The 20,303-nt window shown below is 41.0% G+C and overlaps 1 protein-coding gene across 1 annotated transcript in view; it reads left to right on the top strand.

Annotated features, from left to right (window-relative positions):
* Nucleotides 1–8,858: 8,858 nt before the first annotated feature.
* The window catches only part of C5H11orf49 (chromosome 5 C11orf49 homolog), a 78,662-nt gene continuing 67,217 nt past the window's right edge, over nt 8,859–20,303 (top strand). Inside the window, exons 1-2 of the mRNA XM_032188231.1 lie at nt 8,859–9,003; nt 18,047–18,149. Coding sequence (XP_032044122.1) covers nt 8,958–9,003; nt 18,047–18,149 — 149 coding nt within the window. The 5' untranslated portion in view covers nt 8,859–8,957. The remainder of the gene's footprint in view (nt 9,004–18,046; nt 18,150–20,303) is intronic.

Genomic DNA, 20,303 nt, shown 5'->3' with positions numbered 1-20,303 from the left:
TCTGTGTCACTAGTGAACCAAAGAGGCTGTAGCTTGGAATGCCCGGTAAGATAAAAATGAAGATTTTACCCATATGGAGGAAGATGCAGATATGCAGTTGGGCCTCAGAATTCACTGTTGTACATAGAAAGAAACAGTTTGATTTTCCAAAGAGCTGAGGGGCCTGCAGCATTCACAGCTGGTGACCTAGTTTGTAAATGATGGTCTCAGTGTTAAATACATTAAATGAAATGTTAGCATTGATTTATATTTTATGCTATGCTATTGCTTTTTCCCTTGTTGCCTTTCCTGAATTTTTCTAGCAGTAGCACCACTACTTTGAACCCAGATGTCCTTTTAGATGTCATAAACATTCCAGTCCTGTCAGTACTGTCCTTTATGCTGTTTCTCAAGCTGAAGCCACTTACTGTGAAGACAACAGTAATCCATATGTTGTCTTCTGCAGCGTTACCGCAGTTGTTTTCATTTGCGACAAAAAAAATTCAGGTTAACAAGTCAGAGCTCATGCACTACTTCCCATTCTCAGCCTTTTTTCTATTTACTACCTTCTAAAACAGTCAAATTCCAATTTATTTGAGGGAAATTTGTGACCATCTAACAGACAACTATTAATTCTACTTTATGGTGCAGAACAGTAAAACTAAACATTACATTAAATGGCTGCACTCAGAAGCTGAGATACGAAGAATCCTGCAAAAGTCACTACGTAATTTAATGACCCAAGTGCAGATTCATCTGAAAGCTCTTTTATTTATTTATTTATCTACTGACACTTGATGGAGAGGTGCAAAAAGCCCCAAGTAAGTAAATTGACTCTCAAATCAGGAGGAAAAAGAGCAAACCAAACCTTCCTTCATGTTTTGCTTGAGACAGTAGCTCTTCCTGGGTGTCCTGCAAGCTGGTTCTGCTCTTTCTTTTGCCAGTTCCTTTACATCCTCTATGTAAAAATAATGCAAATACACCCTCTTCTATTCTTGATTGGACTCCTCCCTGCAGTGAAATGGCAATTACCCAGGCCTTGCACAATGTCTGCATTGCAAAGGTAGCCTGTGGCCTAGCCTTAGGAAGAGCACAGTTTAATACGTTGACTCTGGCAGAAAAAAAAAAAAAAAAAAAAAAAAAAAAGAGAGAGAGAGAGAGAAAAAAAGGAAGAGCATAAAAGAAAAATGTTCTTTTAAAAGCTAGCAGTAGAAGAATTCAATTTGAAGGCAAAAACCTAACCACCTTTATTCTCCAAACACATTCAAATGGATAAGCAACAAGTTGTGGCTCCTAAAGTAATTCTTGAATGCATAGAGAAGCATTTTCCAAAGAACTGAGGACCAGGACTTTTCTTTGATTTCAGGCTCTTAATGTGGTTTGTAATCAATAGGTTCCGAGTTCAAACAAAAAGTTTGTGGTGGAACTCTGGAACTCAGTCACACAACCAGAAAGAAAGGTGACCTTACACCTCAGTACAAGGAATAGCTTTGATGGGCAGAGCTTTCCTTCCTCAAAAAAAGCAGAGTACCTGAATTGGGCCCGCAAGAGAAACAAGGAGCCATGGGAATAGATGTGAAAGACACAAACAGATCTTTCCTTCAGCTCACAAACCTTTCTTGTTTGCAGAAACCCAGCCACTATGGAGATGAGTGACATGTAAAAATGTAGACAGACAGATAAAGAGTGTTTTCTTTCTTGAAGATGATTCAGTTCTAATACTTTACTGGCATGATGAGTTAGGCAAGTACTGCCAGCATGCACAAGATATAACCCTTGAGCCTTTCTGATAAGAGATACTACATGTCAACCATCTGCTCTCCTATCAGGTGGCTGAATCAGAGACGCCTCTTAACACCTCTCCCTCTCTCATATTAGCTCTTGATAAATGTGAATGAGGGAACAAATTAATTGCTTCTTACCAGCACCAAGTGAGACCTGAATAAAGGCACAGGTGGGAGCAAGATCCCAGAGTTGTACACACCCTCCACCTCTGAGATCAGCTGCCCACACGTATACACACATGTCCAATCTCCCTCCCAGCCATGTATACTCACATCTATGTCATTGCGATTTTAGGATCTTAGGACACTTAAGCATTACCCTTTTAATACTATTCACCCTAATATTCTGAGAATTCTAGGTAATGGGGGGTTGTGTATTGCAATTTAGGCTTTAATTCAGCCTAAATTAATTCATTCATAAATGTTGATAGAAACTTAAGGACTTAAGCAAGCACAGAAGTATGCTTTTGATGCACAGTGAAAATTTTGTCACAGAGAGTGCAGGTTTCCCTTTCACATAACTTAGACCACACCGAATATGATTAGTAAATACCAGAAATGTAATCCAGTCACAGAGCTTGAGGGAAACTCTGACGCATACCTAAACTTCAGGAGTGTTCGAGGAGCAACTCTGCTTTTGCTGCGTAAAGTTTAATGTGTAAAGAATTGGAGACTTAAAGAAAGTTTCTGACTATCTTATGTGTTATTATGAATTTCAAATGGAGAATGGTCAATCTATTTTTCTGTTTTAGAAACAAGCACAATAAAGTCAGAAAATCAAAAGCAAAATTTAAATACATTCCTCAGATAAAACTTAGTATCTTAATTTGCTGGTTCAGTCTCCTTTGGCTTATCTTCTCCCTCAGTAAGTGATTTGCATGCCACCTTTTCTATCTCCCATCTATTGCTTCTCAATATATCTTCCTAAACTCTCCAACCACTATATAATCTTCTGGTCTCTATCTTCTCTTTTGGTGACTCCACAAAGCTGTTACTCCTGAAAACACCTCAAGTATTATGTAGCAGAAAGGAAAGAACATTCTTCACTTTGTTGTCTTAGATTACTGCGTGAATGACTGGCATATCAGTGCGTGCTCTCACTAAAAAGAACACTGACTTCAGCTCTTGCATAGCTGCAATGTTCTGCAGTGCTCCCTTGCAATAGCCCTAATAAATACTCGGGCTCTCTTCTATGTACCTGAAAAGTAAAGCTAAGGATTCTTTTACAAGAGTTTCACAACTTTAATGAATCTATGATTTTCACTTCCTTCTGCTATTTTTTCCTTGTTTCCATCATTTGATCTTCCCTGTAGATGTTGTAAGCCTTCTGTCTTACTTACTTCCAGACTATTTTGAATGTGCTAAGTCTCTGTACTGCAGATAGGAATTTATGTCCCTTTCCCATAAGAGCTGGCCAGTCCAGCTGTCAGAGTAACTGCTTCACTTCAGCCTAAGAAGCAACAGCTCGTTTCCACACAGACCCGCTCCTTCTCTTGTGTGTGTATAAACACACACACAGAACTTCATTTACTTATTTTATCACACAGACACCTGGCCCAATAGATGATATGCTCTAGATGCTTAAGTTTGCAAGGAGCATTCAATGAGCAGAAAAGAAGAATGAAAATTGCAGGCCTTCTTGAGTTACCCCCCAGGATGAGCTAAGCCTTGGCTGTCAGAAATGTTTTCCATGCCAGGATTTCTTACTGATATTTATTTTTACCAGGCATTTTAGACTTTTTTTTTTTTTTTTTGGTGTGTGTGTGTTTGGCATGAGAGATCCTGAAAACTCTGCCAGAAATGGCTGTTTTTCTTCTCTGCATCATTAGTGGGGCGGCATTCCAGCAGAGAAGGGTCACTCGCTTGGTACTTAAGTATTTTTAAAGATGTTGTCCTTTCCTTCCTGAAGAGATAATGGGAACAAAAACTGAAGGAGAGTCTTTCAACAGTTTGCTGTTACAAAAAAAAAAAGCCAAATTTGCTTACAAATATCGAGCTCAAAAACAACTAAAATTTGGACAACACATATAATACATGACAGGAATCTACCACACCACCTAGAGCTACCCTTGATTGTAAAATGAAGATGCAGCCTCCATAAGTCACAGAACCTGTCATAATAATATTCCCTCTTCTCATAAGCAGATCATCCAGAATATAAAACTACTCTCATGACCAACAAGTAGAAGAATGTTTCACATTTTTTTTCTTTAAGAACTTACATTTAAAATATAAGCATCGCACAACTTGATTAAACCTAAATCCTCAGGTGAACATAAAGTTTATCGGCATAGAGAGTCCTCAAAATTACATCAGATCTCTACTTACTTTCTTTCTGTCCACCAGTTCAAGGAACAAGACAAAATCTCAGTGATCCAGACTAAGGATTAGCAGGTAAACTACTAGTAAAGAAGAAATAAATCATGTTCACAGCGTAGTCTCCTGCGTGTTTATGACACCTTACCAGTTAAGTATATCCTCGACTTAAGAATTCCAGGTATAATTACATGTATCGAACTTAAGCCCTTTTAATGGTACAAATCCTGGCAGTTTAAGAGAGCTGCTGCTGTCATCATATCCTATCACTAGCTGCAAAATACAATGTTGTTTCTAGACTTCATTTTGTAGCAGATGTAAGGAGTGAGAAACTGTGAATCTTATTTCTCTAACATCTGTTGGCCTTAAAAACAATCTAAAACCCATCTGGTTGCCTAGGTTTTACATGCAGAGGTAAATTAGTATTAATACTATCTTATTAGGGAAAAGTGACAGCATTAAATGTTGTGCTAAACCTCTGTGCTGACTGTAAACTAGATAAACAGTTCATTCAGCATGAGGAGGCTCAGAGCAGGATAAGCACTGGGAGTACTGGATCTTTCTCTGTAAATGTCTCCTGAGGAATCAACAATATGAAAATACAGATTTCATCACATAATTTCATTGTGGTTTTGGCTGACCTTTTTATTTAAGATAATCTTATTTTTAGTGCATGTGTTTAGAGAGTTTGATCATAATTCATACATATAATTATTAAATCAGAAATTAATTGGGAGTTTTTTTATGAGTTTGCAACTGACTCACAAATGAATCATCCAGCTGCAGCACCAATTATTTTTCAAATGTCTTGCATAATAGAATCCTAATCTCATTTACAAGATTTCCAATAATTTACATAAACAATAGTATGTGAAGATCTTATTCCCCATTCCTTCAGATCGCCCTTCAAAACTTCTCTCTGCTCTGGTGCCTAAAACAATAGATCATCAATAAAAATTGACAGCAGTTTTCACTCAGTGTTTTCTCCTCTCACTGTGATTTGTTTTTCAGATGTCTTCAGATAAATGTGTTTTGTTATCCCACCAGCAATTTTCTTATTTCTCACGTACTAGGTAAACCTCAGTTGGCAAATATATGGGAGACCTCAAAAAATACAAAGCACCACCAAATCCCCCAAAGTCCTGCACAGTATAGGTTCTTAGTTAACTCTTCTAAATAGGACAATGCTTTGGACGCTCAGAAGATAAACAAGAAAGTCTAGAGACAGTTTCCTGGTGTTTCTTGTGAAACTTGCTTACATGAATAGAAGTCGGACCTGGAACAGGACTGAAGACTCCCCACAACCTAGTTCTTTGTATGTTGTAGTTATAACCTTTAAAGCGACAGTTTCCAACTGCTTCCTGAAGAAAAAAAAAAAAAAAAAAGTTACATTTTTGCCTCCGATACCACTATGCTTTATTGTAAATACTTTAGCAACAATTGTTAAAATTCTAAGCAAATAAAATATTTCATTCCAAGAAGAATTAATAGAAGCCAGACAAAATGACTCAGTCTGTTTAAAACAAGGCATTTCCTCTGGAATTTGTTGCTTGATATCTAGTCCTGTTTATTATTCTATACAATAATCTCTCTGAATTAGGAGCTGCCTCACAGAACTCTGACTAATTAAAAAAAAAAAAATCAGAAGAACTTTGATAGTATCATTTAGAACAGTGACCATAAAAACAGCAAAGATTAAACAACACAATTAACACAGTGGGTGCAAAGTATGTGGGAACGGAGAAGACAAATCTGATTTAAGCTAAATTGATGAGAAACTCTTGTAAAACTGACACAGGAAGGAGTTTTCCAGTCCATGCATCATAACATAATAGAGATACTTTCCTTCATGATATAATTTAAATTATGCCACTGACTATTTTCAAACTTGTGAACACATGGTCTCTTATAAAAGCAAATTACCCCTATTTACCTAAAGGTATGACTTCTGAAGGCCTTCCAAAACCAGACTTTGAAGTGAATTAAGCTAAATCAAATCAAGGTCACTTTAACTTTGAGAGACAGTGTTCACAAAATATATCAGTGTAGTCCAACTGATCTTCTTGAAAGACTGATTTGGATTCCCAAATGCTGGTAGACGAACTCAGCACGTTTAGTTAAAAGATGCAAGCATCACCATGTTTGCCAGGGCGGATGGTAACCTTGAGAGTCTACTCCCTATGTTTGTCCTAAAGCAAGACCTGTACCCCTGATTATCCACTGAGGAGCTGCTGACAGAGAAAACTACTGGTTTTCATTGTCATTCTTCCAGCTGGGTCCAAAGGAACATTAACCTCCTGTTAGAGGGCTGTTCTTCCTGGAGCAGCTATTAAACTTGCAGATGTTTCCCACTGATCCAGAAAAGCCTTCTCAATTTAAAAGAGCTTTTTATTAAAACACAATAGTCTTGGGTTCAAGGATGAATATAGGAAAGCAATACCCATGGCCAGGCTGGCAGCATTTCTCCCTTTTCAGGTCACAAGCTTGAGAGAACAGGTGAGTGCTGCAGCTGATTGGTTATATCACCTAATCCTGGCTCTGGCAAGCCCAGAAAGAAATTATAGTAAACAGGGAAGTTTATAAATGGCTCCAGAAATGACGTCTTGTTTTTATATATTTTTCTTTGAGTCATTAACAGTCAGGCGCCACTACTGCTGAAACTTATCATTATTACAACCACAAATGGGCTCGGTGTCCAAAAGGATTCCCTGAGCTAGCTTAAGGGAAATAACATAGTCCAATCCATAGAGACCAAACCGTAACAAGAAAAAAAAAATCCCAGAGAAAATGCAAAATAGAAATATTATAATGTAGTTGTTAAAAATGGACGTTAAAAGCATCTTGTAAATGAGCGCTCCAGAAATTGATCAAGGAGAAACTGTGTTTTACAGAAATGGGTTAAACAACAGAAAAGAAATAATGAACCTGTGGAAGGCCCCAACCAGCACAGCTGACTGGGAATATAGGAGAGGAAAGTCTTCTAGATTTGGCTTTTAAATACCAGTAAAACTGCCTGGATGAATGTAAAGGACTGCTTGTGAAAACAGATCTTGACACTAGTTTTAGAAGCACAAGAACTGTGTTCTTAAACCTAAGGATCACAGGGGGTCTACCAAATTCTGTCTCCTCTCCAACAGTGGCCTAGAAGCAGACACCTCACTGCAAAGTGTCTGAAACCCTAAAGTGAGCAGTTATGGATAGACCTCATGTTAGGAAAAATCTTTTCCAAAACCCCATTAGTCAGATAATTGCCTTCACCACGAAGTTCATGTTCCTCCAGTCACTGTGCTCTTTTTTTCCCCCTGTATGGTTTTATATGTAATAACATAATCCTGTATTTTCTCATTCTGTGTAAAAACATCTACTTCCTTTCTAAATTCTGCTGAATTCTTGGCTCCAAAAATATCTTGCATCAATGCAAGATACATTCTGATTTTATCTGGTATCAAAATCTCTTCTTTAAATTTATAGCCTTTAAATACACAGGACTAAATGTGTAAACTGCAAAAGTGGACACATGATTTTTAAAATGAACTTCATTGTAGCACAAATAATTTTCAATAATATTGTCATTTGATATGTTTAACGATCCTCTTTAAGACAGTTTTATCTTTTATCCAATCACTCTTCACATTGGGGTGTCTCAGTCTGTTTCTTACATTATTCTCACTACTTAGCTTTCAAATATTTATATCTAAGACATTTTAAAGACAGAACAAGACAAAGACAGCAGAAAGGTCCAGGCAATTTGGGGAGGGCGGGGGGATGGAGGGTGGGGTAATGTGGAATTTAAGTAGGTTATCTGTAACATCCTATTTGCTCTTTTGGCTGTACTTTGAGTAGAAGTTAAAGCTGAGTTTCCAACAGCGACAGCTTTTTCCTTTTGTGGAGTAAAGGCTTGCATGCACACATAAGTGGTTTATTTAATTTCTGTTCTTTTGCATTTGTCATTAAAAACATAACACTTTCCAGTTCTTCTTTTGGAACTCTTGGGATTACATCCTAGGCTGGGCTTTTTCTAATGCTGATGCAAGAAAAAACTGCAAAGGCATTGGGAAATTTCAGCCCTATCAGCTTCTGGAGAAAAGGCACCCAGCAGAGCTGCTCAGAGGCTCAGAGCTTTTCTGTTACTTTCTGCTTTCCTGTGAGCAATGGGTAATGCCCGATGCCACCCGTTCCCTCCTCTCTGGAGAACCAGGGCTGCCAAAAAAACAGCCTGGGAGCCAAGCAGCAGTACTGACAGACTGATGTAACCGTAAGGGGCCTTCATGGTCACCCTGCTCAGGCCTGGCTCTCTGGAACAAGGTTGCTACATAACGCCTTTCAGTGACTTATTTCCATTTACCTTCAAATTTGGATCTTTCCCCCCACAGCCGTAGCCCAGAACCTCCAGCAGTCTTAGGCACCTTCTGGTTTCCAAATTGAACCAGAACGACTTCATATGCCTTCGCTCCTCGTGCCATTTTGGCTCTTCAGCCCTTCCTCTGAGGAGTCCCCAGGAGCTGAGGATGCCCGCAGCCCAGGCCATCACCCCCGGCCCCTTCCTCAGGGCATGGCCGCCATGTCAACCCCAGCCCCTTAGGGCAAGCCGTGCCGTCACATCGCCCTCCACAGCCCCGTCCCCTGAGGCGGCTCACGGCCTCCCAGCCTCTCCCTCAGCCCCAGGCCGGTGCCGAGCACCGGGCGGGTGCAGGGTGACCGCCGTGGCCCCGCTGCAGGCGGTGTGGCGAGGAGCCCCCGGCCGAGCGCTGCGGGGCCCGGAACGGTGGCGGCGGCGGGGCTCGTTCCCAGCCGGGGCCGGCGGAGGAGCAGCGCCGGGCCCTGAGCGTCGGGAGCCTTGGAAACGGGCGGAAACCGTCAGGGAGCGGCGGCGAGAGGATGCTGAGCCCCGAGCGGCTCTCGCTGCCGGGGCCCGAGTACCTGGGTGAGGAGCGGGGCGGCGCGGAGGGGCTGCCCGGTGCCTGCCCTCCCCGCCCGGGGAGAGCCCCTGAGGCGAGAGGAGGGGGCTCCGTGTCCGCCATCTCGGCTGCCTGGGGCTTGCGGGTGGGGAACGGGGCTCTTGCATCCCTCTGGGTGCCCCTCTTGGACCAGTGGGTGCCATCTCCCTGCAGGCTGGGCTGGGCTGAGGAGGGTGGGCTGCCGCCTCCTGCCCGCATCCTTGGGCTGTGGGGGTGGCGCGGAGCAAGGTGCTGCTGCCCCTGCCCCCCTGTAGCCCTTCCGAAGTCCCCTGTGAGGACTTCTGGAAGTCCTCTGTTTGCCCTCTGTGAGAGCAACCCTATTTTAGGCTTGTTTTGCAATGTCAGAACGGGTGCTGCTCTTAGGTTGTGAGGTGGTTCGGGCTAGGGCCTGAGGTGGTTTGGGTGTTAGCCTTTCTTCTGGAATAAAGGTGGTGTTTCCTACTGATCTGTGTCCCGTAAAATGGGAATCTTTTCGCTCATAAAGCAGCTGCTCCCTTACTGACTGCAAACTTTGAAGCTCTAGCAGTTTGTGTTGCTACTACTCAATGTTCAGTAAACTAAGGAACAAAGAGATTAGGTGTTAGTACGTCAAGAAAAGTAATTATGGTGGAAAAAAGTCAATATGACTTCATTTAATTGCTAAAGAGGAGATGAATTGCAAGTGGTAAGCATTTGGAACACATACAAATCAATATTTTAAAAGTGAAATTCTTCAGCCATCACTTTCTAGGCCCGAGATGCTATTTGGTAACAACTGTTAAGATATACATAACGTTCTGGAGCTTTCTTATACAAGAAAAGGTAAGAAACGTCATCTATTGGTTTGTGGTACATAGTCCACCATGATTTTGCCATCTCTGGTCAGTCAGAATGGGACAAGGCTAGAAAACATCGCTAGCTTCCAGTAAATGGAAATCCAGTCCTACAGGCGGGAGGCTACAGGAACTCGGTTTCTTTAGCCTAGCACTGGTGTCAATGAGTAGGAATCTGACCCGTCTTTCAGAGCGCATCATGGCAAGAAAGAGAGCTGAAGTGGTTAAGCAGAGGAGTGATGTAGGTCCTCTTGGAGTAGAATCTCATAATTTTGCTACTAGGCCATTACTGGGATGCTTTGTGCATCCCCCTACGTGACCATGGTGCTGTTCTGCGTTAAGGAAACTCAAGGCAGAAATCAGAGGTTTAGTTCTCAGGTCAGGATGATTCTCAGGAGATCCACTTTGGTGAAGTTCTTACTACTGATTTCAATGTTGGCGCTAGTTCAGGTATTTGAGAACAATATCACAGCGTGCCGTGTAAATACACCCTTCAGTTGTGTACTGCTCTATCACACCACGTCAGCATTTTCAACCTACGCATTAATAGAGGTGCTCATAACTTTTCCACAGAGTTGCTCTAGGCTGAAACTTGCAAAATTTCTTTCTTTTTAATGAGCCAACTTGGTTTTAGGTTCGTTTAATTGTTTTTAATGAAATCGGCGCTTAACTCTTACTCGTGTGAAACTTGTCAGTAAGGACTGAATCAGTCAAAACAATCTAGGAGGCAGACTAAAAAAATCTTAGAGAGTGAGGAGAAATAACCAGTTTTCTGTTTTACACCTGAAGCTGAGAAGTGAGACTTCTGAGAGGTATGTAACATTGCGTGGTACAAGCAGCATTATTAGCCTACTTAAAGTGAGCCTCCTTTTATCTCTGTTCTACTTGCTGATCTACCCTTCCCTTTTCATTTTGTAAAACCTAAATTTCTGTGACATTTGGGTTAGGTGAAGACACACAGGAGCATGCAGGTTGAGCAGTAGCTTGTATAAGAGCTTGTTCTGTTGCTCACATAGCGCATCCTTCTGTTTAAGTTACAATCTGTCCTCTATTAGAGAGAAAGCGTCTGCTACGCAGGGGTGTTTTCATTGGCCGTAAATGTCATCAAGAATAATTGTTTTGTCTTCATGAGACTTTGTAACTTACCAAGCTGCTCACACACAAAAGAGAATGAATTTTGTCTTCACAGTGGGGAATTGATAAAAACTGTTTCTATAAGATGCTTTTTAGTTTTCTGCATTATTTGGCATTCTGAAATCACCGTTGGTTGGATTCGTCCTATTGTGTTCCTCAAAGTCTTGTTAATATTGTTGTCTGATGTGGGGTTGTAAGCAACTGTGATAAACAAGTTTCACATTCTGTAATTTCATTCTGAAATTGTGTTGCCCCAGGCTGCCACATGAGGTATTCTTTGAGTCTCCCAGATCAGATGGCACTCTGTCTTTCCTGGCCTGGAATGGGTGAGCTACACCTAACCTCTTTTCCCTCCCTTCTCAGAACTGAAAATAGGCAAGCAAATAAAAATCAGTGGCCAAAATAACCTTGTGTTACTTGCTGTGTTCACTTTTACCTTAAATATGGAAAAAAAAATATTTTGTGTCCAATTTGGATGCTAAGAGTACTACACAGTTGAACATATTCTAAGGGGAAAAAAGCAGTTGTGAGTTAAAATAGAAATAAACATGGAGAAGTGAATCAAGCATTCTCTTAAAATGAAAAATAAATGCAAAGCTTTGGTACAGCAGAGTTCCTGGAAAATACAGAACTCAGGCCATAGTGACTGCGAGACAGCAGGTAAAGAACAGAGGTGACTAGAATTGAGAGAATAGGAAAAGAAATGAGGTCTGCAAAGTTGGCACAAAGGCTACAGTGAAGAAGTTGTAACAAGCAGGATATTTTAAACAGCGTTTTCACTGAGTAAACAACATTTAGTGTTTGGGGATAGTGATGAAAATGTGTTTTACATTTGATGGATGAGACTAGAACTACAGTAGGCAAAATGAGGCCTATTTGAGACACTTTTCCATGCCTTCCTCATTATGGTTTAATAACTGGTGATTGCTTGGTTATTTATAGCAGGCAGTGGAGCACTTAGTGTATTGTTCTACTCATGCAGCTGTCTTCTGAAGCTTCAAATTGTATGTTTCCCCTCCTCCTCTGTTATAAAGAAAGTGCTGAAGATTATTGCAAATTTCTGAACTTTTATTTTCCCCTGGATTCTCCCGCTTTTCACTTGCCAGCTCCAGGATGTTGTTTCTTTTCTTCCTCTGCCAACATAAGACATGTAAGAACATAAATATTCTGTTAGGGAAATGCCTTCTTGGTAAAGCATGGGGCTACCGAGTGCCAGAAACAAGGTCCTGTTTCCTCATCTCTCTCTTAAGAGGGCTTGAGCTTAATGAGTTGAAAGAACATTCATGGCATTGGTGCTTTTACAAAACCAAGGGCAGCTTCCAGCAGAGAACTTCAGTTGTGCAGATACTTTGCACACAACCAGGATTTACTCTTTTTCTGAACAGTCTTGGACTTCCAAACTCAATTTTCCTGAGCACAATTTATTCACCAGCGTATTCAACATACAGATTATATTGGTATCCAGACATCTCAGCCCATGCTGAATCTCCTCTTCATCGAGGTATCTGACAAGCTTTTTCTGGCTGAAAAAGCTTGTGGTCTAAAAAGTGAAAACAATGCAATGCTTTTTTTTTTTTTTCCCCCCTTCTTTTTCTTTCTTGCTCTGTTGTATGGATAGGAGATCTATAACGTGGAGTATGAATGACTTCCTCACTGATGCATTCAAGTTTGATTGTAAAAATGATACATTAGAATCTTCTAAGATACTAGCAGTTTCTCCAAAATCTAGGACTTTCTCCAACTTTGCAGTTTCATCCCCAAACCTGCTGCTGCACTTCAGGACTTCCACCTTAGCTTGAAGGGCATAAGGGAAATCTGAGACTGAGCTAGGGAGATTTCCAGAACTGGAGAGCATGTGAGTATGAAGAGGTAGGGAGCCACTGGGTTATTTAGTGTCCTTAGAACAAGCTGGAATGATGATTACTTCCACAGTGTTAATAATGTACTGCTTAAACTCAGATTTTTTTTTTTATTTTGTATTTTTTTAAATAGCTCAACAGTTTTGCAATGAAGAGGTGGTGATTCCCAGCAGCTGTACTGTGTCTTGCAGGAGGTGGTTGCTGGAGGGACTTGAGCAGTGAAGTCGGTCTGTGTGTGGTCTGAGGATGTGTGTGCAAACTGAAGGAGGGTAACGTCATGGTTTGCAATTAATATGCTGATTAATTGTTTGAGACAAATTTTCAGTTATGGTCAGGATTAACCTATAAACTGAAACATTTCTTTTTGTTGGTGGTGTTGTTGAAAGCAGTTTTGAAACTGTAAACGTACAAAATACAATGTGTCCTGTTGTCTTTTAGCGTGCTTTCCTGAATGGCGGTGTCTCCCATCCTAGTGTTTATTTCTGGTGCCACCAGGTCTCCTTGCACTTTGCCACACGTTCTGTCCTTTAACCCCATTTTTTTAGGGTTAATAGGAAATTTTACTGCCAAGCTGGAAGGAACCACAGCTGTACAGTGATTTAGCTTTTAGGTTGATTGTTTTGTTTACATACTTCTCTTGCTCAGTCCTTTCCTTGGGGATATCTGAAGAGATTAAGAATAGCATCCTGAAAGACCATTAATGCTGGAAAATCTTCCAGAATTTGTTATTTTGTTCTTGCAATTTGTATCCTTGCTAATTCCTTCTCACATCATTATAGTTCCTTGCATGAAGCTGGTTTGGTGTAGTCATAGATGTCTCTTTCCAAAAGTCAGTAATGCAGCAGGCTCCTTAGTTAAGCACCAATTTAGAATAAATTCAGAAAGTGTACTTAGCTGATACTTTGTACACTCTTAGAGATTTAGAAATGCAGAAAATATTTCAAGTGTGTTAAAGCTTATAATGCTTTTGAACTTCTGATAACTGAAATGAGTTACAAAGTTAATTGCATCGAAGAGTGTGTATTTTCAGCACTTTAGTTAAGGAGGAGGCAAATAATTAATAAAAATTGGTCTTATTATCCAGGAATTCTCACTCCCAATTTTTCAAAATATTCTGCTATGCTAGGAATGAACCAGCTAGGGGAAAAAAAATAATTAAAAAAATTTGATCATTTGGTTGGATTTACCTCTGCTCTAAGGCTCTGTTCTGCTGCTTCTTTTAACAGGATATGCCTGGTGGCCTGTCCTGATGTGTGTTTCACTATCCTGTGTGAGTTTATTCTAATCATAGTCTTCCTTCAGTTTGTTTGGCACACTTTATTTTTCTGTTTGCAGCTTCTGCTGATCTTTTTATTGCATCTTCCGGCCACCCCATGTTTCCTAGTCCCTTTGTTTATGACATGCAGTAACCCATTCTGGTAAGCATGCTGGTATATTTATCTTCAGTATTATTATTTTTCTCTATGCCATCTTAGAAAAAGCAAACTTACTGGAAATAAAAGCTAATTATTAATGTAGTGATAGAGAAATGCACCTAAGCTGTAACAGTAGGTAGCTAATATGCAGAAGCAGCACGGTTAACTCCATCGTGTTGCCAGTGTGTGCTGAAGTAGGTGTTACGCAACTCTTGTGAACAGTGCTACAGCGCACGTAAGGTCTTAATCCTCCTGGTTCCTGAGCATTACCAGTAATTAAAAAAAAATAAAAAAATACATAAATGCAGTATCATTACTTAAAGGTGACGTGTATTTCCTTCCTTCCTCCTGAATTTCTGGCTTTGAGAATTTCAAGACACATATTCTGTTTCATGTATTGGTATTATTTGCATTCATTTTTCCTTTTCCTTCAAGATTTTTTCAAGTATCAATGCTTGTACTTAGCATATTTTGTAATCAAGTCTACAGATTACCAGGACTGTTTGTTCTCATAAGCAGACTGAAAGAGGTCACTCACAGACTTAGGAAAGGACTGGTTTTAGTACATGATTTGGTACTGTTACAGCTAAAGGGAATTAGTTGGGGTCATGTAAACAGAGAATGTGGACTGACTGTGGATGTAATCCTTGTTTGCCTTTTTCTTGTAAGCTGGAGGAAACTTGTATGACCTGGTCTGGCCATGCTTGAGTTGAACAGCCACTATTCAACCCTGAACTTGGTTTTGAGCCAGAGTGCCTTAATTCCAAAATTAACTTTGAACCTTGAGCACGTGCGTGATGGTGGGGTGTGGGCATGTTTGGGGAAGAGCTCAGCAAATACAGGTTGCGTGATCCATTACCTAGGAAGGTTTTGTATGAGCAGGGAGAAGAGCTTTTGTTGGAATAAGCCATAAACAATAAATGATGAAGGTAATGTGCATGGAAGCTGCAGTATACAGGAGTCCTATCAGGAAGGAAATGAGCAGGGAGAGCAAGCTGTAATGGCATTGTTGAATGAGTATTTGGGCTTTACATTCTGATTTGGACTTGTTGCCTTATTGCAAAGTTAACTTCAAAAGTATGAGCACTGACTATACCAATACTCCATCTCCCCAGATTTTCAAAGAATCTAAAACGTTGTTAAAAGCTATGAATCATCATGTTTATTTTGCACAGGACCCCATGGATTTTTAACTCTCTGCTCGCATAAATAGATAATGTTGCGGTATGGTTCCCGTGTTTGTTATGGAAAGTACCATTTGTATAAATTATGGCACTCGTGTTTTGCTATAACCAGACTCCTGGCGTTTTATTTTGCCTCCCTGGCCTGCTAGAACCTGCCTGCAAATTAAGTTATATTCTATGCCTTTTTTTGTGTAGGATCGAGTTGGTCGGGCTATAAAACACCGCTCGTACCGTTCCATGAAACTAGGCAGCCAGAGAACAGGAAGCCAGAACTGGAATTTGGTTTGGCACCGTGAGCTGTGCTACCTGGAAAACAGCACAGTAGTCAAAGAGCCAAGGAGAGAGGCTTCTAAAGTAGATTGCAAGTGCTATTTTCTTTCAGCTTCTCTGCTCACTAATTTCTTCCCTCCCCTACTCCCCTACCTACCTTCTGGGAAATATGGAGAGAGGTTCTTTGCCAGGATCCGGAGACCATGCAGCAAAAAGCTTAACAGAAATATCCTTTGTCCAGGGACTGTATTCAGTAGTGACCCGTGCATATTTGTGTACACTTACGTGTGACAGAAATGGCTGAAATTCCATGCTGAAAGTTAATTTATTCTCCAGGAGCAGACTTAAAGGTCTTTGTTATAGAGGTCGGTCTTATTGTGTTGTGCAGCACTGTAGGACCGTGCCTGTTTATTCCCTTGGTCTTTTCGGGGAGAGGTTAATGACTCCAAGCAAGCCAAATAACAGAAATGTGTTTCGCTGATAGGGGCTCTTCAACAAAAGGTGCGTGTGCTTCCCCACGAGGTTTAGGAAATGGTTTTACAGTTGAGTGGGAACTCAGACATTGCTTGCAGACCAACGTGAGTGGAAGGCTGGCTGCTAGCAGGGCTTCCTGGCTTAACCTGGTACCACTGACAGCCCACGAGGGGCCTGGGAAGACAGTTTCTGGGTGTAAGATGGGCTGCATAATGAAGAGGGAGGAAGGATGGGCTGGAATAAAGTTACCCAGTTGCTGTTATCTTAAGACTGTGACTGAGCTGCACGACTCATTCCTCCCTCAGGGGACACAGGTGCGCAGAGCTATTTTTCTTTAATCACTCACATAAATTAAATTTATTCCTTTGCATTAAAATAATTAAATAAAGCTACGCCCTGTATCTTTTAGTGCCAGATAATATCTTTGAACCTTTGGCTCACCATTTTGCTATCAGCTGCAAGGTATTTTCCAGGGTGTGCTTAACCAATTTTGCCATTGTCCTGAAAAGTGTTCTAGGCAGAGAAATCCCCTGATAGCAATCAATGTTCATACATATTTTTAATCGCTGTATCCACTGGGAATAATCACTTCCGGGCCTCTCTTGAAGTCCACCTGCCCCACACTAAGATGAAAGGGATTTCCACGCTGTGTATCGAGTGGCACAGGCTTGACACTTACCAGGGTATTAAGCACAAATTAAAATGGTTTGAAGAATATTGATGTGGGTCTGAGGTTGGCCAGTTGCTGGTTGAGGGGATGATGCTGCCAAGTCTGGAATAGATTGGCAAGGAGCAATAACAGCCTTTGCCTTTCCTATATCCCCTGAGGGTTTTCTCCTGCTCTTTTTAGGACACGACACTACTTGCAAAGGTGCAGTAGCATACGTGTTTAGGATGGAGGCGTGTGCTTTGGGAACAGGGCTTGTGTGCTTTCCAGGTTAGGAACGATTTTCCTGGGTTCGTTGTGACTTGTCTTCTGATTGTTGAACTTGTAGATTTGGAAAGTCTTCTGCTTGCTAGCTGGCGCATCACCCCAGCCTCGGCTCTTTGTTGCTCCGAGTTGGTTTCCAGCCAAAAACATCAAAGGCTCGCAGTGGCAAATCCACGCTGTTTCCTCCCTGGCAAGCGCTTGACTTGTACAGAGTCTGCCCCCTGTAGAAGCAGCAAAATGGTTTGTCTTGTACCAAACTACCTTAACTCAGAAGTGAGCGGGGTTCTGTGGTTGGGCTCTGGCAGATCTGCCTCTTCTGAAATCTCCTTGCGTTTGGTTAGGCAGTTAGTTGAGATTGACTGTTGAGCAATATAAATCTCTCTTGGCACTGAGACCTGTTCCCCACCTGCCACTCCAAGAACAGCCATTGATGCTTGCGTGGAAGCAGATGTACTTTTAGTTGCACCTTTAGGAAAAAATCTTTACAGAACAACCTTAGAGCTACTTGGCTTCGTAAGCAGGGACGGGTGGGGAACATGTAAAGCTCTGCAACAACCCCATTGATACAGCATTGATGAGCTGTATGGGAAAGATGGTTGTGACTCGGAACAGAGATCAGGAGTAAGCATTTTCCAGCAAGGCAGACAACTCCATTGCATCTGCAACTTCCTTTGCTTGCAGAATCTCAGGGGACTTAAAAAAGGGTCCACACTGTTAATGACTACCTCTGTGTAGCCAGGAATTAAAGCAGGACTTAAGTGAGGAGTTCTACTATCCATATCTAGCAGAATTTAAGCTCTGCTTTCTAACTGAGGGAGCAAATGCTTATTGGTTTGTTTTTGTAAGGCACAGAGTGAGGCTAGTCTGGCTCTGGGCTTTGCAGGCCCACTTGTATTCTAATTTCTCTCTCTTACTGTCTTTTATTTGCAGCTCAAAGACATGTCCTCACGTACATGGAGGATGCAGTGAGCCAGCTGTTGGAGAACAGAGAAGATATTAGTCAGTATGGCATTGCCAGGTTCTTCACTGAATAGTAAGTACACGAGGACACTGCCAACACGGGCAGCCTGAGGGGGGCTTTTGGAAACAGGCAGGGTACATGGAGAATGGAGCTGGACACATGCTGATTATGTTGTGAATGCTGCATTTCACTAGGTTAGCCAAGGGCTGCCTGAGCATGTTTCAGAAACGTGCATGGGTTTCGTACAGTTTGGTACCTCTCCTGTTACAAACCTCCATGTGAAGCAGTCACTTTGGGGAAGAGAGTTTTTAAAAGCATATTAAAAAAACAAATTGTGCTTGGCTTAATCAGGGCTGTTGGCCAGTATCAAAAGCAGGGAGTGCTTCTGGTTTCAGCAGCACTTATTCTTTCTTTTTCTGAGCATGAATTTGAACTGTTTTGTCTCCTTGTGTGATTGTTATCATGCTGAATGCTTTAATAGAATGTCTCTTGCTCCCTTATAATCTGTGTAAGTCCTTAAAAGGAACATAATAATTAGCACAGATAATCTCTTCCTACTAGTTTAGAAGGATTTAGGGGGGAGGGAAACTGCATGCTAGTCTTCAACGTTATTGGTGTTGACTCAGCTGATCACTGTATGTTTTGCGAACTTATTGTCTTACACAATATTTCAAGGTCTCCAGGCAGCTTCATTAAAAATCTCTTGGTAATGGGTGTGCTTGCAGTTGGTATGTTTCAGTCTGTCCTTTGCCCATTTGAAAATCTGCTTGCTTGCTTCCTTTCCTGTTAACTTTTGCTGAGACAAATCAACGTGCAGAGCATTTCACAAAACTCTCTGTACTACGTCTGTGGAAGAGAATTTCAAAGCACAGGAGCAACTTTCTTTCTGAGCTGACCAGAGGTGTTTTTTTTTTTACTGAAGCATCAATTTGACCTCCAAATGAGATCTAACTTGCTATTTCAGTTGTCTGGACTACTTACATTATATTTTCCTGCCCCATGCATATTTTAAACTTATAGATACCAGAGATTCTCACTGGTAAAGTAGTAATTAAAATAAACTATGCAGCAAGTCTGAGTGGAAATTTTCAAAGCAAGTTGTTTTGGAAACAGGGTGAGAAGCTGCTCGAGACCAGTGTGTTTTGTCCATGCTTGGCAGAGGAGGTAAGATATGGGCTATCTCATTTTTCTGTTTATAGAACAAGTCTTTTAGGTAGGTCGCATTGTAACAAGAAAATGTTTTTTTGGTAGTTCCTTATCTCTCTTGTTCTCAACAAAGTACTTCCAGATTTCACTTGGAGTGAATTGTCCCTGTTACAAAATCTGGAAGTCCCATGTACGACTTCCAGAATAAAGGCATTTACACAGAACAATCAAGAAGAATCAAACAGCTGAACAAGGCTGTTATGTTTTACTATTAACCTTTCCCTGTAGTGCACTTCCATGTTCTGAGCAAGTTGCAGTGGTAGCAGTCATTGGTATGTGAGAGTTATGGAGAGTTAATCACTGAGAGCAGGTACTGGGGACAAACGAAGTTACAATCTCTGCACACGATGTGATTGGGAATGATGATACTCCATCAGATACAGGTGACTTTCCACAGAAAGTAATACCAAGATTAATCATCTGAACAAATAGTAAACAAGAGCTTGAAGATAAAGAGCACAACTATAATGACCTCCACCCTCAGCAGGATTTGTTTACCAAGACTGAAAACAAGGTGGCTCTGAAATACCTAGTCGAAATTGTCATTCAGGCATCTGTCCAGATTGGGTTTGGTTTGCACCTGCTTTCAAGCTGACACCTCAGGGCCTTTTCCAAACTTCTGCACATACATACTTCAAAAATTAAATGGTGGTCAAAGAGGTCTACCACACCCTTTAAAAACTGCTGATGTTGCTTCTCTGCAGTATTTCTTCATCGTGACCTGATAACCACCACCTTTACACTTCCTAGCCCTCTTCCACCTCTGAAAGCATAAATAGTAATTCCAGATCATTGCAACAAACAAACAGAACTGTCAGCACGGAGCACAACCCTCTGATTGACGTAAGTGCTGGAGCTCATGTTTTTCCTGTTTATTTTCAAAGATATGGCTTTCTACAATGGCTTTGTGTTCACACTGAGTTTTCCATGGAGCTTCTGATTTTTTGAAAGACAGAAAAAGATGGCTTTTTTTTTTTTTTTTTTTTTTTTGTGTTTGTAATTTAGAGTAATTTCTTTTTT

This window comes from Aythya fuligula, chromosome 5 (genome assembly GCF_009819795.1).
Source record: "Aythya fuligula isolate bAytFul2 chromosome 5, bAytFul2.pri, whole genome shotgun sequence".
Taxonomy (NCBI): domain Eukaryota; kingdom Metazoa; phylum Chordata; class Aves; order Anseriformes; family Anatidae; genus Aythya; species Aythya fuligula.
Note: the sequence above shows the minus strand (reverse complement) of the source record. Positions and strands in the feature narration are given on the sequence as shown.